At 40.3% G+C, this 20,196-nt stretch overlaps 1 protein-coding gene across 1 annotated transcript; it reads left to right on the forward strand.

Moving 5' to 3' along the window:
- The first annotated feature begins 117 nt into the window (after positions 1-117).
- On the forward strand, positions 118-18,860 carry ndufaf6 (NADH:ubiquinone oxidoreductase complex assembly factor 6). The gene is made up of 9 exons (XM_084727450.1): positions 118-580; positions 2,198-2,297; positions 2,518-2,640; positions 2,990-3,046; positions 3,782-3,884; positions 4,135-4,268; positions 11,350-11,451; positions 15,530-15,586; positions 18,501-18,860. Exons 1-9 carry the CDS (start codon positions 390-392, stop codon positions 18,627-18,629), a joined length of 996 nt encoding a protein of 331 aa, XP_084583576.1. The 5' UTR covers positions 118-389; the 3' UTR covers positions 18,630-18,860.
- The last annotated feature ends 1,336 nt before the right edge of the window (positions 18,861-20,196 follow it).

Genomic DNA, 20,196 nt, shown 5'->3' on the forward strand with positions numbered 1-20,196 from the left:
GCCCACATCAATTTCCTTTTCATATCTTTTCAGACATACTTTAATTTGGAGGGACAATTATTTACTTACTTACTATACTTTCCATGCTCTTATTTTGGTGGCGGTACCGTTAAATTTCCGGTAATGTTATAGCTATCGATTATGTCTTCGGTCCTGCTATTTTTGTGTGATTTTGACGTGTTATCGAACACATTTGCAGCTTTTACTATTTTATTTGATATTTTTCAGGCAGGTTCGCGTCAGTTCATGATTTGCAACTTTTCGAGAGATATTTCATCAGAAAAAAAAAAAAAAAAAACACTGAAGCGGAATGTAACTTCACGGGTGTCGGCTGGCCGGGGGAATGTTTTTAACGTGACACAATGTAAGGGTGAAAGTTGAAGGGGAACATGGCATCTAGCATCAGTGCTAAACATGGATTATTATGCAGTAAAACGTCGCTGTATCAGGCTCTTCAGAGGAAGGTTTCACCCAGCGGTGTTAGTATCCAAAGAGCGGCTGAACTGCAGAGTGTGAGAGCGGCGACCAGCGCGACAACAGACTCACAGTTCAATGAGAAGTTCTGTCTGGAGCTGGTCAGGTGGGTCTGACTCTGCTAACTACACCAAGCTAGCTAAACTTCACCTCATTAGCACTTACAGAGCAGATATTAGAGCGTCATTTACGACTGGATTGATCCTGAACTATCCAGCTACTTTAAAGAGACATTTCAAAAGGATAACCTTCACATTTTGGACTAAAACTTTGAAGTTTTATAGAGATAACTCCACACCAAACTCCATTCAAATATCTTGTGTTTAAGTGAAGAGGACGCAAAAGCGCTTAACTCTTAAGTTTATATTACTTAAAGGTTATGCTCACTAAATATGTTGTGTTCAGTGTTCATTTCGGCGTAATCAAGCTGACCAAGAAGTATGTATTTATAGAGTTTCTACTGCCATTTTTTTCTAAACAATATTCAGAATCAGAGGAATCTGAATAGATTCACAATTTACAGTTTAAGTTAGAATACGTTTTTATCGCCTCGTTTACAGCCTGATGAATCCTTCAAACTCTCATTATGCCATCTGTTTTTTTAGCTCTTAAAAGTTTGTATTTTGTATATTTTTTAGTATGGCAGGGGAGCCGATATTAGCCTGTCACAACCATACTGTTGACAGTATACATTAGCCAGTAAATATTGGCTAACAGTATTGATTTGGCAGATTATGTCAAAGCATTTAACTAAGTTGAATTTTGAGGTAGCAAGCTCTATAAAAGCTTGTGTGTTTGTCAATTTTTAAATGAACTTTACCATAAGAAATGAACATTTACTGTAGAATATTAAATCATCCATCTTTGCTCACTACATCTCAGCATTTCTGACCCTCATTTCTGCATAAACTGCAGGTTATATGAATTTTCTTTTTGAAATCCAAACATGAGATTTGATTAATCTCTCCATCAATTTCTCAATTAACTGATCACTAATAAATGTAAACATAATGTACAATGATTAATGTTAGAACATGGTGAAAATGTTGATCACTGTTTCCCAAAGCCCCTTGAAGTCCTCAAATGTCTTGAGTTGCTGTCCATAACCCAAAGGCAATCAGTTTACTGTTGAGGATCAAAGAAACCAGAATATTCACATTTAAGAAGCTTGAATTAGAGAAATTTAATCAGCAGTTCTACTCAACACTAACTTTCAATAGTCTTTGCCAGGCTGTCAGGCCGGTTCTTTTTCAGTTTAATCAGTTTGTGACGTTGACGTGTTGGTTGAACTTTTCACCTCACAGTCAAACAATTTAATTTGCCTCTCCATTGTCTCTAAAACAGATGCCTGTTCCCACATGAGCAAACGCATCTGCAGCATTGTCTGGTTCTGGTTCCAACTGTAACTACGACATTTAAATATCACTGATGAAACAAATATTTAAAAAATATTTTCACTGAGGCGCATGCTTTGCTGTTTGCTGTCACTAGTTTTAGATCTTAAAAAAGTGGCTGCCACTCAAACTGCACTCTTTGACTGCAACCAAAGGCCAAGAATTGGCTGCCAGTTTCTCAAAATTCAAGCCCTGAAAGTAAATTTTGTCAAAGATATTGTTTAGGTGTAATAATATAATAACATAAGTTTTGAAAAATAAAGAACGAAATGGAACTATAACTTTTGAAGAATGACATCAGCGACATCTCGTCTTGTCCTCCTCTTCAGGTCCAGAGATTATGACGGCTTTGTGTCCTCCCTCCTCCTCCCAGAGGAGGCGCGGCGCTCCTCTCTGGCTCTGAGAGCGTTTAATGTGGAGCTGGCACAGGCAGGTATTCCTACAGCCAGGCTGGATGAAGAATGATTACTGATGTTATTACTGTGCAAGGTTACCAAGGTTTCACTGCCAGTGTTACCACCACCTTTACTGCCACTGCTAAAGTAAAAGTGTGGGATTTCATAAAATATCTTGTGTACCATTTCTGATCTCAGTCCTTTTCAAACTACCCTGTCAAACAGTTTTCCTCCTATATCTGTTCCTCCGCAAGGTGAAAGACTCCGTTTCCCAGAAGACTATTGGTTTGATGCGAATGCAGTTCTGGAAGACGGCAATCGAAGAAATCTACAGAGACGATCCTCCGAACCAGCCAGTTAGCGCCGAGCTGTGGAGGGTAAATATCAACCTGCAGATCAGATCAAATGTTTGGTTTCAAAAGATCCAGAGGACGGACAGAAACTCACTTACATGAGCAAAGGCTGTTAGGACGTGTCACTACTTTAACTGTAGTTTTAAATAAATGTTTTATTGTCATGTTAGGAAACATTAGAGGAAGCAACAGACTGAACTGTCAACTCGTTGAATTTCATTTCCATGTTCATCAAAGAATCAGTGGAGTGGACAGATTTGAAGCATAATGTCTCATTTGAGCTTAAAATGTACCGTATATCTACACCTCATAGTAAGATGAAGGACATCAAACTGACTTTTTGCTGATTAACCGTCTGGTTGATGTTTTGCAGGCGGTGAGGAAACATTATCTGACAAAGAGATGGCTGCTGAGGATCATCACAGAGAGAGTAAGACACGCCATTTTCATTAAATTCACATTACTGTAACAGATTTATTGCTGATTTTAACCACATTCACTGTCAGGAAAGCATGTTGGCATGTCTGGAAAGTAATGCAGAAGTTCCTGGAACTGAGCTGACACGTGTAGCTGCTGTTGTTCAGTGCTGGTTGGAGTCCTTCTCCTTCCATTTAACAGCAGACCTGGCACCAAAATATCGGTTCTTGTTACATCCCTGCCTTAGAATGAGCTCTTTTTATCGTCCTCTTCCACTGAGTGTCCATCTTTCTACAGTAGCCCAGACAAACAGACAAACCCGGGTCACACTGTGTCTAGATTGGACCCTTCACATTTTTCACAGGTTTTGTCGCCATCGTTGTTTCTTCTACACGTTTGAAAGGAATGAGGTGAAGTCTTTCTAATCTGCAAGCTCACAGCTAGATGCCCCTAAATCCTACACACTGCTCCTTTAATGTGAGGAAGGTTACATCAGATCTGTGTAGAGCGATCATGGATGTATTATAGAACAATGAGAACGATAAAGAGAGTGTCAGAGCAAAGAAACTTTTTTTTGCAAAGTTAAGGATGTTGTTTTTGATTTTTTTTATTCTTTTTTTGCCGTTTCCATCAACCTTCTCTGATTCAGTACTTCAGTGTGTAACTTAAAACCATTTAGTGAAAAATAAAAAGTAAATAGTTACTTTGAAAACAAACAATCCAAAATCTAACCGGTCTGTTTCACCAGGAGAAGGACCTGGACGACAGAGCCTACAGAAACCTGCAGGAGCTGGAGGCGTATTCAGAGAACACACAGTCCTCGTTGATTTACCTGCTGCTGGAATGTTTAGGTAAGGACAGGTGAGACCACTGCTACATGGAAGGAAAAGCAGTAATTTTTAATAATGAATCATGTTTATTTTTAAACTAAAACATGTTATCTGAGGATGAAGGTCAGATCTTCAGTGGTGAGAACTGAAGATAAAGTGTTATCAGAGGAAGTGTTATTATTTTGAAACCAGCAGGAGAATTCTGACAAGTAAATCTATGAAAAGTAATCCCAAACCCTTTGTTTGTGTTTTTTGTTTTGTTTTTTTTCAGGTTTGAAAGACGTCCATGCAGACCACGCAGCGAGTCACATCGGTAAAGCTCAGGGAATCGTGACGTGTCTGAGAGCGACTCCTTATCACAGCAGCCGACGGAAAGTCTACCTGCCCATGGACATCTGCATGCTGGTGAGTCGACGCCTCGCAGTCGCTCTGAAACTGTTTACTCCTGAAGAAGAAATGTTCAGGAAAACTTCCAGTATCTCAGATGACAGTCTGAGGAAATTCAGGAGGCGTTCAGAGTTTCGTTCATTGACCCGTCAAACACAAGAAAATCAGATCAAAGCACAGAGGAGGTCCTCTAATAAACTAAACTGATAAACTGAGGGCAACTTAAAAAAAAATAATCAGAAATATAAATAAGCCAAACTGCTTGATGCATTAGAGTTATATACAGAACTTTGTCTAAATAAAATTTAGGAATATTTCCTGATGTAGAAATACTTTATCGAGGAATCAATAAACCTGCCAAAGAAACCAGACACTCAAATGGCATTCAAATTTAATTTAGATGGCCCGGCCCCTATTTTCAGTATCAATTATCCATGACATTATCTTCTCAATAATTAGATTTCTTTTGGTTTGTATAAAAAAAATGTGAAAATCCCCATCACAACATCTCAAATTAGTGGTGGACTGATGTGGGTTTTTCAGTGATGCTGACATTCAGAAAGCAGAGCGGCTGACGGCCGATGAATGCTGATTTCAGATTAAAGAAAAGTCAAGAAAAGTCATGCATAATTCCATCATTATAATCTAATATTCATGGTTATCTTAGCCAGTAGCATGCTGTTTTAGATGGAATTTTTATTAATCAATGAAAAACAAAACTATATGAGGATAGGCTGTAGATTTCAGGATGTAACTGGTATTTAAAGGAGAGCAGGGTGCAGTATGTCAGAGGTGAGTGACGTCAATCAACTGTATTATTCTATACATGATAACATAATATGTATTTAGTACCTACCAGTAACACTGCTCGATTATATTTGCTGTGATTTTAGGATGACAAGAGAAACATGTTCACGTTTAGAAAAGACGAAGGTGACTGAGGACGTTTGGACAAACGTTTACGTCAGGATGATTTATGAGAGTTAGAGTACAGGGCTCTATAATAACATTTTCACCACCTTCTCTGGTTCTTCTAGTTTTTCACGAAAAGTGACAGAAAGTGTTGCTTTCAGTCTCTTTAATGTTGAGATTTTTATTTATTTTTATATTAAACTGAATGTCTTTGGGTTTTAGTTTGACAAATGAGACATTTAAAGACTTTAGAGTTTGAGAAACTACGATGCATTTTGCACTATTTTCTTACATTTTAAAAACTTTGCAGCCCAAGATTGAATATAGCAGTTAACTTTTGTCTTTGCTGTTATTTGATAGCTGCCAATAAAACAATAAAAACTGACTTTGGGCAAGTAGATTTCTGACCTCCTTTGCCCGACTGGAGTGGGAAAAAAAACAATGTTGAACCCTGAGCAGTGAAGCTGCAGCTGCAGCTCTGACTCCACTCAGCTGGTTTTAAAAACTCAAATTTCGTTCCCAAAGCTGACATAAGGAAGTCCTACACACACACACACACACAGACACACACACACACACACACACACACACACACACACACACACACACACACACACACACACACACACACGTTTAGCTGACTCATGGCTCGGCTCTGACATGATGTCAGATGATATTCTCGTGGAAACGGTAATGAAATTGTCATCCAGCACAAACCGACAGGGATCGTTACACAACAACCATATGGCGAAAAAGCAGAGAGGCTCAGATTTAAATCCTCCCGCCTGAGATATGTACACACTGCAGATAAACAAATGACGCCGCAAACAATTTGCAACCTTTGTGTGGGCCATCTGTCCCACATGGAGAACAAACTGCTGCTGCTGGAGGATCCGGGGGGGTGGAGGGGCAGAGGAGGGGGTGTATATACTGTGCAGATGCATTTGGGCTGCTGCATGAAGCACGCAGGCTCTGCCCTTAAAATCATCAGCTGGAGGATGATGCTTTTGACCCAAGGCCTCCTGAACACCTCCACTCTGCTGCCTGAAGAGGGCGCTGTTGACGTACTGAAACGTCTATGACAATCACTCATCACTGGGAAAGTAAAGTTTCTCTAATTAATAAGCAGGAGTGAACTATGGAGGGCACAGCAGACAAACAACAGACGGAGCCAGTTTTCCTGTGATACTTGATGATCATACTTGATACTTGAATGATGGAGAATCACCGTGGAAACACATTTGAGCCAAGGAGGGAGAAAAGAAGCGGACTGAACAGCCGCTGTCATTTAAACAGACGATGGTAGTGGCGCATCTGAAAACACACCAACAAATCACTGCAAACAAAATCACAATCTTGAATTGATGTGTACTTTAATTTTCTTTTTATTCCTGGGTTTGTCATCACTAATGACAAAATAAACACACAGCGACAGGTGAAAGTGTTTTCCAATTTCTCATTTTTGGATGCATCGCTCCCGTTTATTGTTTGGGAGGGGGAAAAAAAAAGCTGCTGTCCTGTTGTTTTGTCCTCAGTGAGACGGCCGAGAGGTCGAGAGTGGAGGGACACGTAGATGGATTGGTGTTGTGTAGGTGGGTGGGCTGTTGAGGTGAGCTGGTTCATAATATGTGGATTAAGGCTGTTGTTTCAGTCAGAGGACACAGCGAAGCGAGTTCTCAATTTTTATATTGATTTTAGGTTGCCAACTTTACATCTGCCCAGGGAGTACGGATGAAAACTAGCCTTTTGGCTAATTCTGGCAATTTTACAGTAATGTTTATTAGTATGAGCTGTCTCTGAGAAATAAATCATTAAAGACTCAGCTGAATCCGTTCATCTGAAATCATTGCCATCTTCATTCACACAGCTAATGAGTAGCGATGAGGTGGAACTGATGAAGCACACTCTCTAATTAACTAATACATATTGCTTGTTTCTGCACACAAACAAAAGTGTAAAGTGCCGATCTTCTTTTCTTTCACGCGTAGTCACACGCCAGTGGTGGAAGAAGTACTCTAATCCTTTAATCAGTCTCTTATTGGAGTGCTATCTGAGACACATTCACCCAAAAATGAGAATTCAGTCATTATCCCCCCCCCCCTTGTGCCGATTGAAGGTCAGGTTTGGTTTTTCAGTCCACAAAACACCGCTGGAGTTTCACAGGAAAACGGTGTTGCAGAATCTCCAAAAGTGAATGGTGACCAGTTTTCAAATGTTAAAAAAACATAAGATGCCTCCATGTTGCTGCTGCTGTAGTCTCATAAAGTCCCGACGTGCCAAGATGACCAGACAGACATTTAAACCAGACATTTTTTTTAGCCTAAATCTTCACTGTAGGTCCTTCGGCTGGAGCCACGTTCATGTTCACGTGCACATCGTCTGAACTGGGTGTGTGGCGTGTGACGGTTTGCATGTGGAAGTGAACGGCATGTTGGGGCTTTAGGAGACTTAAACGAGCAAAATTGAGACATTTTGTGTTTTTTTCCATTGTTTCAGGGGTTTCCTAAAAAAAAAAACTCCAGCAGAGTGAGGAGATAATGATTCAGTTTTAATTTTGGGGTGAACTATTTCTTTAATGTCTAAATAGCATTTCTTCTTAGGGCCCTTTAGAGATTTGAACTCATCAGTTACAGAAGAGTTCAAGATTGTGTGTAATGTAGAGCTGCAGCGAATATTTAATTATTAAATTAATCGTCCAGCTATTTTGATAATCGATTGATCTGTCTGAGTAACTAAAAAAAGTCAGAATTCTCAGATTTCAGTTTCTTAAATGTGAATAATTTCTGTTTTCTTTACTCTTTACTGAGTTTTGGACAAAACAAGACATTTGTGGACGTCAACTTTGGGAATGACGGTTAGTTGTAGCCTTCATGTAATGTGTGCACTCAAACAGGAACAAAAAAATGACTTGTCTCTCAGTGTTGACTAACAGACATGTTTTTTCAAAGTAAGGCTGTAAGGGGAGGGACGTCATCTCTCTGTGGTGTATTCACGTTTTAACCCACATGTTGTAACGCTGGTGAGATTTCCAATGATCTGCGTTTTCAACCAAAAACATCTTAAAATGTCTTGCAGTACAATGAGGGGATAACGTACAGTGAGCAGATCATTATTGTGAAATAAACCCATTAACCTGCACTAAAAAAAAATAATTGATCCAAATAGATTTGCACTGAAAACAGGCCACATAAAGTAAGAAAATAAGGTGTTCAGACTCAGTTATAGGCTTCACATTCACTTGCTTTCATTCTTAATTATTTTATCTAACTACGTCATTTACCAGCCAGAGTGTCTCTGTGGTAGAACAGTGTTTGTGGGGTTTTTTTGCACATGAATGATTTTGTTGGTAAGTTGGTTTGCAGGGCAACAGAAAATGTTTTTCTGACGTGGCAGCGCTCGCTCACTTCTCCTCTCCCCTGCTAAAGTAAATTTCTCTTTGCTTTCCTTCCATTATTACCGGCCTCGTTTTTTTCCCCCATCACTTCCATCTGAAACATCAACACTCAGACAATTTCTCCAGTTCTCCGAGGAACGGGAGAAATTGTTTTTGGAGCAGAAATTGTCCCGTTATTATGATCCTGTGTTGCAGAAAGAGGTCGGGTCAGATCATTTCACCTGAGTCTTAATTTTAGTCATCACAGTCTGACCTGCAGTCTGAGGTGTCGAGAAATAATGTATGAGTGCAGAAATGTACGTTCATGTGTGGAAAAGGTTTTAGGTCACATTATTCTTTCTGCTCGTCATTCTCAAGATGATGTAACCCTGTAAAGAGACCCGCAGCACATGAATGATAATGTTTCATGAAGGCTCACATTTTCACTGAAAAATTCACATTCGCTCTTTTTAAAAGAGCACAGTAGAATAAACTGATTTTATATAATAAATTTGAACTGCTTTCAATCAGTGGCATTGTTAGTTTTATTAATATGCCGCTGTGTAATAAAAAAGAGGAAACCTAGAAGAGGATACAATAAGACTTTAGTCATACTGAAGGATCCACAAATTAAACAGTATGTTTTATCTTTTATCATGAGATAAAATGCATGTACACAGTAAAATAAAATTATATATATATATATATATACAGCTTAAACAAATGAGGGTGCAACTCATGAAAGTGGAGACTAAACTCTTGACAGTATTTCTATAAATGTGCATCAGTGCTGCTGTGAAATGGATGTTACAGTTCTGTACTGATATGATAAAAACAGACAACAGTAGTTAAAGGAATAGTTCAGGTACTTATCCATGGTCAGTGTATTACCTACAGTAAATGATGGAGAAGCAGCAGGAGTACCGGTGTAGGAAGCTAAGCAAAGTACTGCTGTGGACTAGGGCTGTTCCTGGTGACTAATCTTCCTGTCGATTACACGCAAAATTTAATTCAGACTAGTCGACCAGTCTAACAGTAAGAAAACACTTGGTAAGCAGTTTAGCACAGTTTATTAAGTCATCATGTCAAACACTGTCCGAAAAAATACCACGTGCATTAAGAGTCACTTGAAGCCATTAATCAGTCTGCAATCCCCAAATCGTATTTTACATGCCGCTGAAATGTGTGTCACTTTGCACTGTACAATACAAACGTTACACATTAACCTACAAAACATGACAACAACTCACTAAATGCCTCAACTTTTCAGACCAAAGAGGATCACAGTGTCGGCGGGTAAACGACCTGGAGTTAATGTTAGCTGCCAGCCTGCTACAACAGTGTGGCTAATGTTAGCAGTGCTAGCAGCAGCTCTGCTTGCAAGTTAACGTCCGTGTCTGTGCTGAATGTGGTCACATGTTGCTCCACGTGAGTGATAATATGCCAGTTTATTCTGACACAGTCTACATTAAACATTATTTCCATTTTCTAGATCAAAACACTGACAAACCGCACTGGTTTTACGAGCTGCCATCTGTCTGACTTTGCTGATTAAAAACATTCGGGGTTGACTGGGCCAATGGGTCGCACGCAACTACGAGGTACAGCAAGAGGGGCTGTTGTCTGACTGCGCCATCTTAGAGGCAACAGTTAACTGGCATCATACGTGAATAAAATACTAATAAATAATTTAACCGACTAGTATTTCTGGTGGCGATGTTGAATCGTATAGTTGTCTGATTGCAAAATTTAGCAAAATTTAATTTAGCCACCTAAAACATCAATATCAGTTTTAGCGTACGCTCTATTTAGCAGGTTTTTACTGCTTTACCTTGCTGTCAGACAGCCTTTTCTGACATAAAACTGAAGCTGTTGTATCCATCTATGCTCTTGCTATATAAGTTAGATATCACTTTCTCCAAATTAACCAAACTCCATGGATGAAATCAGTAATTTTACCTTACAGAATACAAGAGTTACTGCTCTATTGCCGCCTCGATCGGTTAGTTTGTTTGTGTTGTTGTGTAACTTTGGTGAATCCGAACTAACCCTTTAAAACTCAGTCAAACAGCAGCGCAAACAAACGAACCAATCGAGGCAGCGGTAGACCAGTAACTCCTGCGCTCTGTGTCATAAAATTAATGTTTTTCTGAAGGGAGTTTGGTGGATTTTGAGCAACATACTGGCCTCATTCTCCTGTTGGAAAAAGGCTGTCAGACAGCAAGTTAAAGTGGTGAAAATATTCTAAATATAGCGCACACTTTTGTGCACATTTTTAGGTGTTTGAAGTATGTTTTGTTGCTGACCCTGTTGGGTACTCCTGCTGGTACGTGCCAGCTGCCATCTACTGTAGTTAATACACTGGTTATAGTTAAAGTACTTCATACAACCCCACTTCAAATAATCTGAGCTATCCCCTGAAGAACAGTGGATTTAGATGTTCCAGTCCAGTGTGCATTGATCTGGCACATAAGGCGCTAAATTAAATTAAGTATCATTGGATTTAAATTTCGGTCTTTGAAAGGGGAGCAGAGTTGAGAGCTGAAAGTTTTCCTCCGCAGCCTGCCGCAGTGTGGGCTGGTCGTATGTCAGTGCAGGGGTTGCGCAGCCCCCAGCACGATGTCACACTGTGTTACTGGTGTAGGAGGAGGCCACCCGGAGCACTTTAATTTGACTCCTTTCAACAGATTAAAGAGAAGGAGCGATTGTCATGATGTGGAGTACAGCTAAATGGATCCAGCTGAACTGGAGAGATAGGCTTTAAACCGACTTATCAACCAACGCACAAGTGTTTTTTTGTGTCTGTTTGTGCAGCACGGAGCTTCTCAAGAGGACTTCATCCGCGGCAGCCGGGAGCAGAACGTCCGGGACGTCGTGTACGACATCGCCAGTCAGGCTCACGTACATCTACAACACGTACGTAAACATGGCAGCCATGAGCGACTGTTGAACCTGCTGTAGGATTTTCTCCTATTTAGGCACAAAGGCTTCCTGAACTGGGAAAACCTTTTCTTTATTTTGCACGGGGATGAAGTCACAGTGAAACACTTAAGTGATAAACTATCAACAAAAACTTGGAATCAAACTGCTCAAGAGTTAAAACTAATAATATTTGAGTGTGGTGAGTTTGCAGCAGTCTTCACTGTGAGTCAGTCGGGACATTTTAATGAGCAGACCTGAATTATTGATTTCCTTATTAATGTTTACTAATGGATATTCAGGGCACAGAATCGTCTAAATATGTTTTGGAAAAAACAAAAGAAACCAGAAGGGCACCCAGAGTTCAGACCTCCACCCCACCAAGGCCGATCAGTCTCTCAGTCCAGTAGCTCCTACTGCACATCTGAAAACAGCTCACAGATATATAGTTTCATTTTTTTCTTTTAAGGAGAAAGAAAGAGGAAATAGTGCAAGACTATTTTCAGTGCTTTATTAATAATTTTTTTAGGGAGTTCATTCACAGTCCAGGTTTGTAAGACATTCATGTACAGAAATCACATTTGCATAAGTACATAATAATATAGAGATGACCCAAATAATTGCATTAATCCTTATCAAAATAAAGCTCGTCTCCCTTCTGTTGTTTTTCCCTTTGATTTTACTGTCTGTAATTTTGAACATTTGAACAAACACACTCACACACTCATTTATCGGTGAAAACGTGCTCCTGATGGTCTCTGCAGTAGTTCACTGGAGACGGTGGTTTCCATTAAAGCAGGTCAGGTCTCTATGAAGTGATGAACCCAATCCATTTTGACTATAATCCCCCAAATTTTTCCATTTGCAGTTTTATAGAAAAGGTTAGTCTCTCCATCGTGTAGATTTCAGAATTTTTTATTTTTACCAATCGTCTAATGTTGGAGCAGTGATTTGAGTATTAATCTTCTTTTGGTGCTCTAGTGAGTATTTGGGGCAGCAGGACAGTGTGTGTGTGTGTGTGTGTGTGTGTGTGTGATCGTGTGATTGTGTGATTGAGTCAAAATAAACTACAGTGTGTGTGTGTTCATGCAGAAGGAACATGTGAATCAGTACCAGTGTGGCTCATTAAATCACAACATATTCATATTATATTGATTTTCTGTACAGTGACACAATATTTACCAAATATCACCCAGTTTGTCACAATATGATTTCAATTTAATTCAGGCGTCTGCGATCGATATCGGATGATGTCCTTGTTTCAGGTATCATCCTGAGTATATGTGTATATGTACTATTTATTTGTACTTATTTGTTTGTTTTTCATTATTTCACTTTATTTCACACCGAAGTCTTGCAGACATGCCTAACACAAACGTGCATTTTGAATTTCAAAATAAAGGCGTATCTTTAAGATGATGATACAGCTTGACATTTTAACTTTCCCTCGAATCGATATATTGATCCAGACTGATGTGTCATTACACCCCTACGGCTCATTGATGTCTTTCTAATAGTTTCTGGACAACAGTGGAGCTCAGTGTGGCACAGATGAAGAAGATCAATCAGGCTGATAACACATAATACTTAGCAAAAACATTTATTGTAACCACAAAGAATATTTTTACACATGTTGGCCTATAAGTTAATTTGCATACAGATATTTCCAACACTGATACTCACACACACACACACTCCTCTAACAGCCTGGTCATGTAGGAGTCTGAGGTAAAAAATGAAGCTTGGTGTGGGAACATTTCTGCCATAAAGGCAAGAGAGTACGATGCTACTCTTCAGTGTAGTGGTATTACTGGCACCACGTTAAGAACAAGCACGTGGCCGACATGTCAGAGGACGGCTCACAGGCAAACATCAGATTTGTTCTGGCTGTTCGTCTCGTAAAGAGGTGTTCAAGTGCAGCCTCGCAAAGAAGCTGACTAGTGTGGTGGAGACATGGGGACAACAGGCGCCTCTTATATTTCATGCCTTTTTTTTTTTTTTTTTTTTTTGCTTTTTTCTCTCTTGTCATTTAAAGCAAAAATAACCACAACCGACTTCCCTTGTAGAAACGTTCACTGTAGGTTTGAGATTTCCTTTAAATAATCTCCCAGGGTTTCCACAAAAGCCTATAGATGGGGGATGAGCTCTGCCCGCTCATTTCCTGCCCGCATCTCTTCAGCACCTCGGCCAATTTGGTCAGGGCCTTGTGCCGCCACCTGTAGCGTGCTCGGTAGAGCGCAATCTTGCAGCCTGACAGGACGTCATGGAGGCTTGCATTCAGGCTGCTACAGAGGGGGGTGGCGCTCTTTCCGGCCAAACCACAGGCTCAAGTTCAGCGGGCAGCAGAGTGTGTTGTATGTTGCCCTGATGAGGACTCTCCCAGCCTGGACTGAAAGTAGACAAAAACCAACCTGCAGTCTGGGAATTCTTCCTCTGATTGGCTCGAACTCATTTCCTCTGTTGGTCTGAGGGGCTGTTTTTAATGAAAATGACTGCAGGTGTTGAGATTTTGGCTCGCCCTTTGGCATGTCTGCCCCTGGGCACAAAATATTTGAAAACCAACTATTTAATACTTACTCCATTAATTGGAAAGTTGACCTGGAAAACAAAAAAGTTTTGGTTAGTATTATCAGTTTGCACAAGCTCACAGCACATATTTTTGTGCGATGCTTCTGAAGCAGCTGTTGACTGAATCAGAGTCAGCAGTTAGTCAGAGACGAGCTAAAGTAAAGTTCACATCCGCAGCGGTTCTGTTTTCTAGTGCACTTAAACACCTCTTTAGATACTCAGCGAGAGCTCAAACAGCCGGAACAAAACGGCCATTTTTAAAATTCAGATGATGCTTTCACATGCAGTTTGCAAATATGTGCACCCACACCATGGTGGCTAATTTAAAATGTCCTGGAAATGTCTATAGTTTCAGTTTTTTCTTTAGTCATGAAGCTCTGGTGAGTCTGGACCTAATTGGTTTGGAGATTTATTAGCTGCCACTTAAACGCCTCATTGATTTTTGTACTTTTGAAGGCTTTTTTCATTAAGCCGCTGCCCGAACATTCATCAGCGTTTGTTTTATTTGAACCTTGTTTATACCAATTAGGACTGTTCCCAACCGTGAAAGCACATGTGATTACATACTGAGAGCAAACAATAAGGATATAAATGAGGATTTACTTCCTCCTACATGTATTTATGGTGTTTATGGCCCACTGTCTTTTATGTTGTCTTCTCCAGACTGTGAGTCTATTAGGAGAGTGCTCCGCTAATTAATTGAAAAAAAATAGGAGGGGAGTTTTATATAGAAGTTATTCCAGTAAAAAAAACATTTATATACATAATGATAATAATACATATAGCACAAACAAACAATTAAACAGATCCAAGAGACAAAATTAGGTTGAGTGTTTGCAAGAAAAAACGTCCAGAATAGAAAATGAGACTGTTTTTGCTCAGCTGTTATCACAACTGCCTTCACTTTAACGCTTCTTTTAAAGGAGAAAACATGTATATACTTAGATAGATGGACGTCTTCATGGTTTGGGAAAATTATTAAATGAACAGCGAGTCGAGTGTGATAGACTGAGACACCCGTGAGTCAAACACAAACAGATGGTGCAACCGTTGTTCTCTCTCTCGTGCTGGTAACATAACAAGTTGGCTGTAAGTACTGCCTGTAACTGCAATGACACAGGACAGATAGGTCTCTAAGTTATTTATTCATAAAAAGCACAATTTTCTTAAGTGAGCTTTGTTCCTATATATTTGTGGGACTGTTTATTTACTTGTAGCTCCCCACAGCCTCTCATTTTCCATCCAAAGCTTGTCTGTTTTGAGGATATTCTTATGAAAAGGGAGCTGTGGATCATAAAAGATTTGCTGCTTCTCATCCTCATAAATTAGTCTCTCATTGTCCATGTTGACTGCCAGCCGGAAGGGAAGCAGAAACATCGAGGACGCCAGTGTCAATTTTGACAAAGTTATTAGTTTGGATTTTTTGCTCTCTGTTAGAGAAGTGTGGTCAGCTCAGATCTGAGGATCGGATCTGACTTTTTCTGTTCCGTTCTGCTCTCGTTTTCAGGCTCGATCGTTTAGCGAGAGCGTCCCGGCTGCTGCAACTCCGGCCTTCCTCCAGACGGTAAGTCTCCAAAAAAGATGTTAATCCTGAAACATCCTGTGAGGCAAACTGAGGGACACATTTTTCTGTGTGGCTTTTAAAAGGTGTGATATAAAAACAGTGAAATCTATTGTGGAAAAAGTCTTTTGTTGGTAAATATTTCATCAACACATATCATCTCCAAAATCTAAAACAATTCTTAATAATGAAAAGCTTTATGTAAATAACAGCAACATTGTATGTGTATTCAAATAAAAACAGGAAGTGTACACCTTATAAATCTCACTGACATTCTGTGGCAGTGAATCTAAATTTTATCATTTTTGAAGTAGCCTCCTCCATGATGGCTGCTGGTCTGCCGAGAAAATGCAAATATTTGTTTATAAAAAAAAAAAAAAATCTTTTCTGTCTTATTCTGTCAAGCCTCAGGTCATAAAAACCAAGTCAAAGTCATTTTGAAACATGAAACTTTCCTTTAATTTGTCACCCTTCAGTACAGTAACAGTAATACCCGATTAAATTAAATTATGTAGATAAATATGTCATTTAGCACAACTGTAAGGTGCTGGAAAACCTTGAAATTGCATCTTGAAAATGCTTGAACTTGACTTAGGAAAAGGTGAAGGAACCCAGTTGCTACTTAAGATGAAGGTTAATAAAGAATATATGTTAATTTTGTCTGTATGTACTGTCTGGTTAAGAACGTAACTCAACATGGAGGACAGATATGATGCCCCTAAGTTTTGCTGAAGAAAATAACTGCAGAAAATAAAGTGTTGCAGGCTTCATTCATGTTAATATTGTGAGACACATACACACACACACACACACACACCTGCGCCCTCATGCTGATGCATAAACTACCCACACTAAAACATCCGGCCTTCGGTGCAGGTGACTCGTTGCTTTTCTCTCTTCAGATGTCAAAATGTTGGTGAGGTCACATGCGGAGGTTTGAGAGCGTGTTTGCAGCATGTTAACTAGAACTTAATGCATGTCGGGCTCGTTTTCCAGCGGCAGGAGTTCAGTGCTGCTGACAGTGAAAACACGTTGAGAAACACAGACGTGATTATGTTGTGCAGCGATGATGTAAGCTGAAGGCGGTCATTAAAAACGGCGATGGCGTTCTGCTTGAAGGAGAAAGCTTTTAGAATTAGAGCACGTATGTTTGTGTCTGCGTCTAGTTTTCCCTCCTGGATCAGTTCATCCATCTGTTACATGAAATATCACAGGAAACACTCCTTCATTTTGGTCAAAAAGACATCAGGGGAAGATCTAAAGCTGCACCGATTGATTGATTATTAATCTGCTGTTAAAATGATTAAGTGATTAATGAAATAGTTGGGGATTCATTTCAGTTTTTAAATGAAAACAATCAAAATTCTCTGGTTTCAGCTCCTCAGATGTGGTTTAATTTCTGGTTTCATTACTCCTCTAGACAGTAAAGTGAACATCTCTGGGCTGTGGACAAAACCAGGTCATTTATAGATAGAAGAAGAAAATAGAAGAAAATAATCAGCAGATTAATCGACTATTAACAGCCCTATTTGAAATACATTTCAAATGAACTTTACACTGAGACAAACCTGCAGTTTAGTTTTATTCAAAAGTTGTTTTAACAATGTTAGGAATAACAAAATGAAAACAGAACAGAAAACTTCACTAAAGAAACCATCATAGAAAAAAAACAACAACATAGCTGCTGCAGGAAAACATTTGATTGATAGTAAATGAGTTTCCTTTTAGCTGAGAACGGTCAGTAAATGTTCTACCTGCTGCGGCCATAAGTCCATAAACGTGACCTGCTATAAATACAGTGACACTGTACGTTCTCTGCACACAGGAAAAACCACTCTGCCCTCCTGAATGTACAATTATGATTTTCATGCTGCAGTGGACCTCGTGGTGCAGCCGAGGTTGTTTGTGTGCACATGTGAGCATGTTAGCGAGTGTGTGTGTGTGTGTGTGTGTGTGTGTGTGTGTGCGTGATGCTCTTCCAGCTCAGTGTGCTCGTCCACGTGAGAAAGCCGACACAGAAGCCACTCATGTTTTCTCACCGCGCTGAAAATTTAATTCGGATGAATGGCAGGTTTGGAGGAGCGTCATGTGAAGCAGGAGACGCCGAGGCCTGAGGGACACGAAACACACCGACCGGCCTCTGCGGCTCTTTAACGCATGAATCTTTATTTAAACCGAGCTGAGCCGAGGCTGGTGCTGCCTTTAGAGTCGGAGACAAATGTTAAAGCTACAGTCTGTTCTGATTTCAAAAACTAAAAAAAAAAGACGTCCTCTGTAGCGATGTAGAGCATTTTAATCTGATCTGGTGAGACTTCTTTAATGCAGCTGAGGTAGAATTGTGTTCTGTGTGCTCAAAGGAGAAAAATAACTGAAAAACTAAATAATAGCGCACAGTTAAAGGGATAGTTCACTCAAATGAAACTTTATTTACTCATCCTCATGCCGACTGAAGGTCAGGTTTAGTTTTTGCAACACTGATTTCCACTGAAAACTTTCCTGTGAAACTCCAGCAGTGCTTTTTGGATTAAAAAACTAAACCCGACCTTAATAATGACTGAATTTTCATTCTTGGATGAACTACCCCTTTAAGTCTTTTTTTTTTTCCTTTTCAAAAATAGAAGCATGGTACCACACCTCTGTATTACTTAGTAGAGATATACCAATACCATAAACTCAAGGTGTTCAATACACCAAAAAATACATTTGGAAAAACTCAACAGCAGTGTCTCTTTCCAGAGATCATGACCTGGTTAGTCACCGCTCGCTTCCCTCTCTGTCATGATACAGTTGACAGGTGCAGTTTGATCAAAAATAGTTCCTGCATGAAACTGCTCACAACAAGGTCTGTCAGAGCTCCTTCAGTCGCACTGAATGCAAACTAAACCTGACTCTTCTTCTGTGGTGTCATGTTTTGCAGGTGGTGTTGGAGGACTACCTGCAGAGAGTGAGGAGGGCGGATTTTGATGTTTTCCACCCCAGCCTGCAGAACAGAAACCCCCTCCTCCCCTTACAGCTGTACATCCGCTCCTGGAAGAAGACCTACTGACATCAGTCCTCTACCTCCTTGTCTTCATTATCATCATCCTCCTCCTCCTCCTCCTCCTCCTCCTCACCTGCTGCCTCTGAAGGCTGCAGGACCAAAGACCAGCGACCTCACCTCTCCGGGGGAGGGAGATCCTGCCTGAAGACAGACTGTAGCAGGTCTATAAAGAAACTTGTCTTGAACCACAGCGCTGCCACTGAAATCTGCCACCTTAATAAAAACCAACAAACCACAGCAGAGACACCGACTGTCGTTTCTCAACCTCTGGCTCATTCACCAGCTTTGGACCTTAAAATGTCCAGACATCGGAAGTTCGTCGTCTGAGCTTCAAGAGACAAGTGTTGCCACCAGATTTCAAGTATTTAATATTTTATTTGTGAATATGTGAGTGTACTTTGAGCAGATGTTTGATGCAAGCTTAAAGAATAATTCCAGTTTATTACAACTTTATAAGTTTTAGCCATCATTGTCGTAACTTCCAAGTTACAGAGATCTGGAAATAGAAGGAACAGGAGCGGTCAGGCAATCAGACAGGCTTGAAATAAACCAGTAGATCAGAAAAACTTATTTGGAGGAGAAAACCAAGGTGAACTGTAAAATTATTACACAAACTGTCAGTTTTAAACATCTGTAACAGTTTACAGACAAACTTCCTGACATTTTCATCACAAGCTTGAGGTTTGGCCAAACTGTAAAATACCTCAGCTTTAAACATTAAAGTCTGTGTAAAGTAAATTGAGTTTTTCTTCTAACCACATCAAACATGTTAGAAAACAGTTGCTGAAAAAAGACTGAGAACTCACTGAATTGTTGAGTTAGACCATTACACCGTTTGGGCGGACTTGATAAATGGATCGACGTTGCAGCGGAGCCACGGTTCCCCAAATCAACGCCTCCCCGTCCCCTCACCCTCCCTAACGGCCAGTTACAAACGTATCTTCAGCGACTCTCTCAGTCCAAATCAGCCCAGCAGTTCACTTCAGTTCCAACAACCTGACATAGAATTAAAAAAATACCAGCCTGTCACCGTCCTCTGACTCTGGTGGCTCAAACATGTCTGGACTCGAGCACACATGCGTACGTACACACACTGACACAGCAGGTGGCGGTGTGCAGTTCGCCTTTTAACACAACGTAGAAGAAGAGTACGACCGTGTCATCAACTGGGTGACGTTTGATTATGTCTTGGCCAGAAAACCATGAATTCTCAGATGTCATTCAATGGAGCTGACCTTCGTAATATGGCTGCTATTGTTAATGTTTCAAAGACGTTGCCAACGACGACCCGCTCACCTTCCTGCGTCTTCTTCTATGGCCTTGTGGCTCAGAGGATGAGGCTTGTGCTGCATACGCAGGTTCCAGAGGAGACGGGCGGCGTTCAGAGATGTCTTTGGTGCTTCTGTTTTGGTCCAGACCACCTTTTCAAATGGACTCGGGAACAGTACACAACGTTCACACTTGGCAAACAAACTGGACCTGGGGGTCAAGAGTGCATGGATCCGTGTCCGGGTCCCTCGTGTGAAAGCCCCCTGAGACAGCAGAGCCAACGTGTCCGTTTTTTAATCATTCA

The sequence above is a fragment of the Lutjanus erythropterus genome, chromosome 9 (genome assembly GCF_056507025.1).
Source record: "Lutjanus erythropterus isolate fLutEry1 chromosome 9, fLutEry1.hap2, whole genome shotgun sequence".
In the NCBI taxonomy this organism is placed as follows: domain Eukaryota; kingdom Metazoa; phylum Chordata; class Actinopteri; order Lutjaniformes; family Lutjanidae; genus Lutjanus; species Lutjanus erythropterus.

Excerpts from the sequence above, each read along its gene's own strand:
- ndufaf6 (XM_084727450.1), top strand. The coding sequence starts at position 390 with ATGGCATCTAGCATCAGTGCTAAACATGGATTATTATGCAGTAAAACG. Across the intron at positions 3,047-3,781 it reads TGAGGATCATCACAGAGAGA|GAGAAGGACCTGGACGACAG; the intron begins GTAAGACACGCC and ends CTGTTTCACCAG. Across the intron at positions 3,885-4,134 it reads CCTGCTGCTGGAATGTTTAG|GTTTGAAAGACGTCCATGCA; the intron begins GTAAGGACAGGT and ends GTTTTTTTTCAG.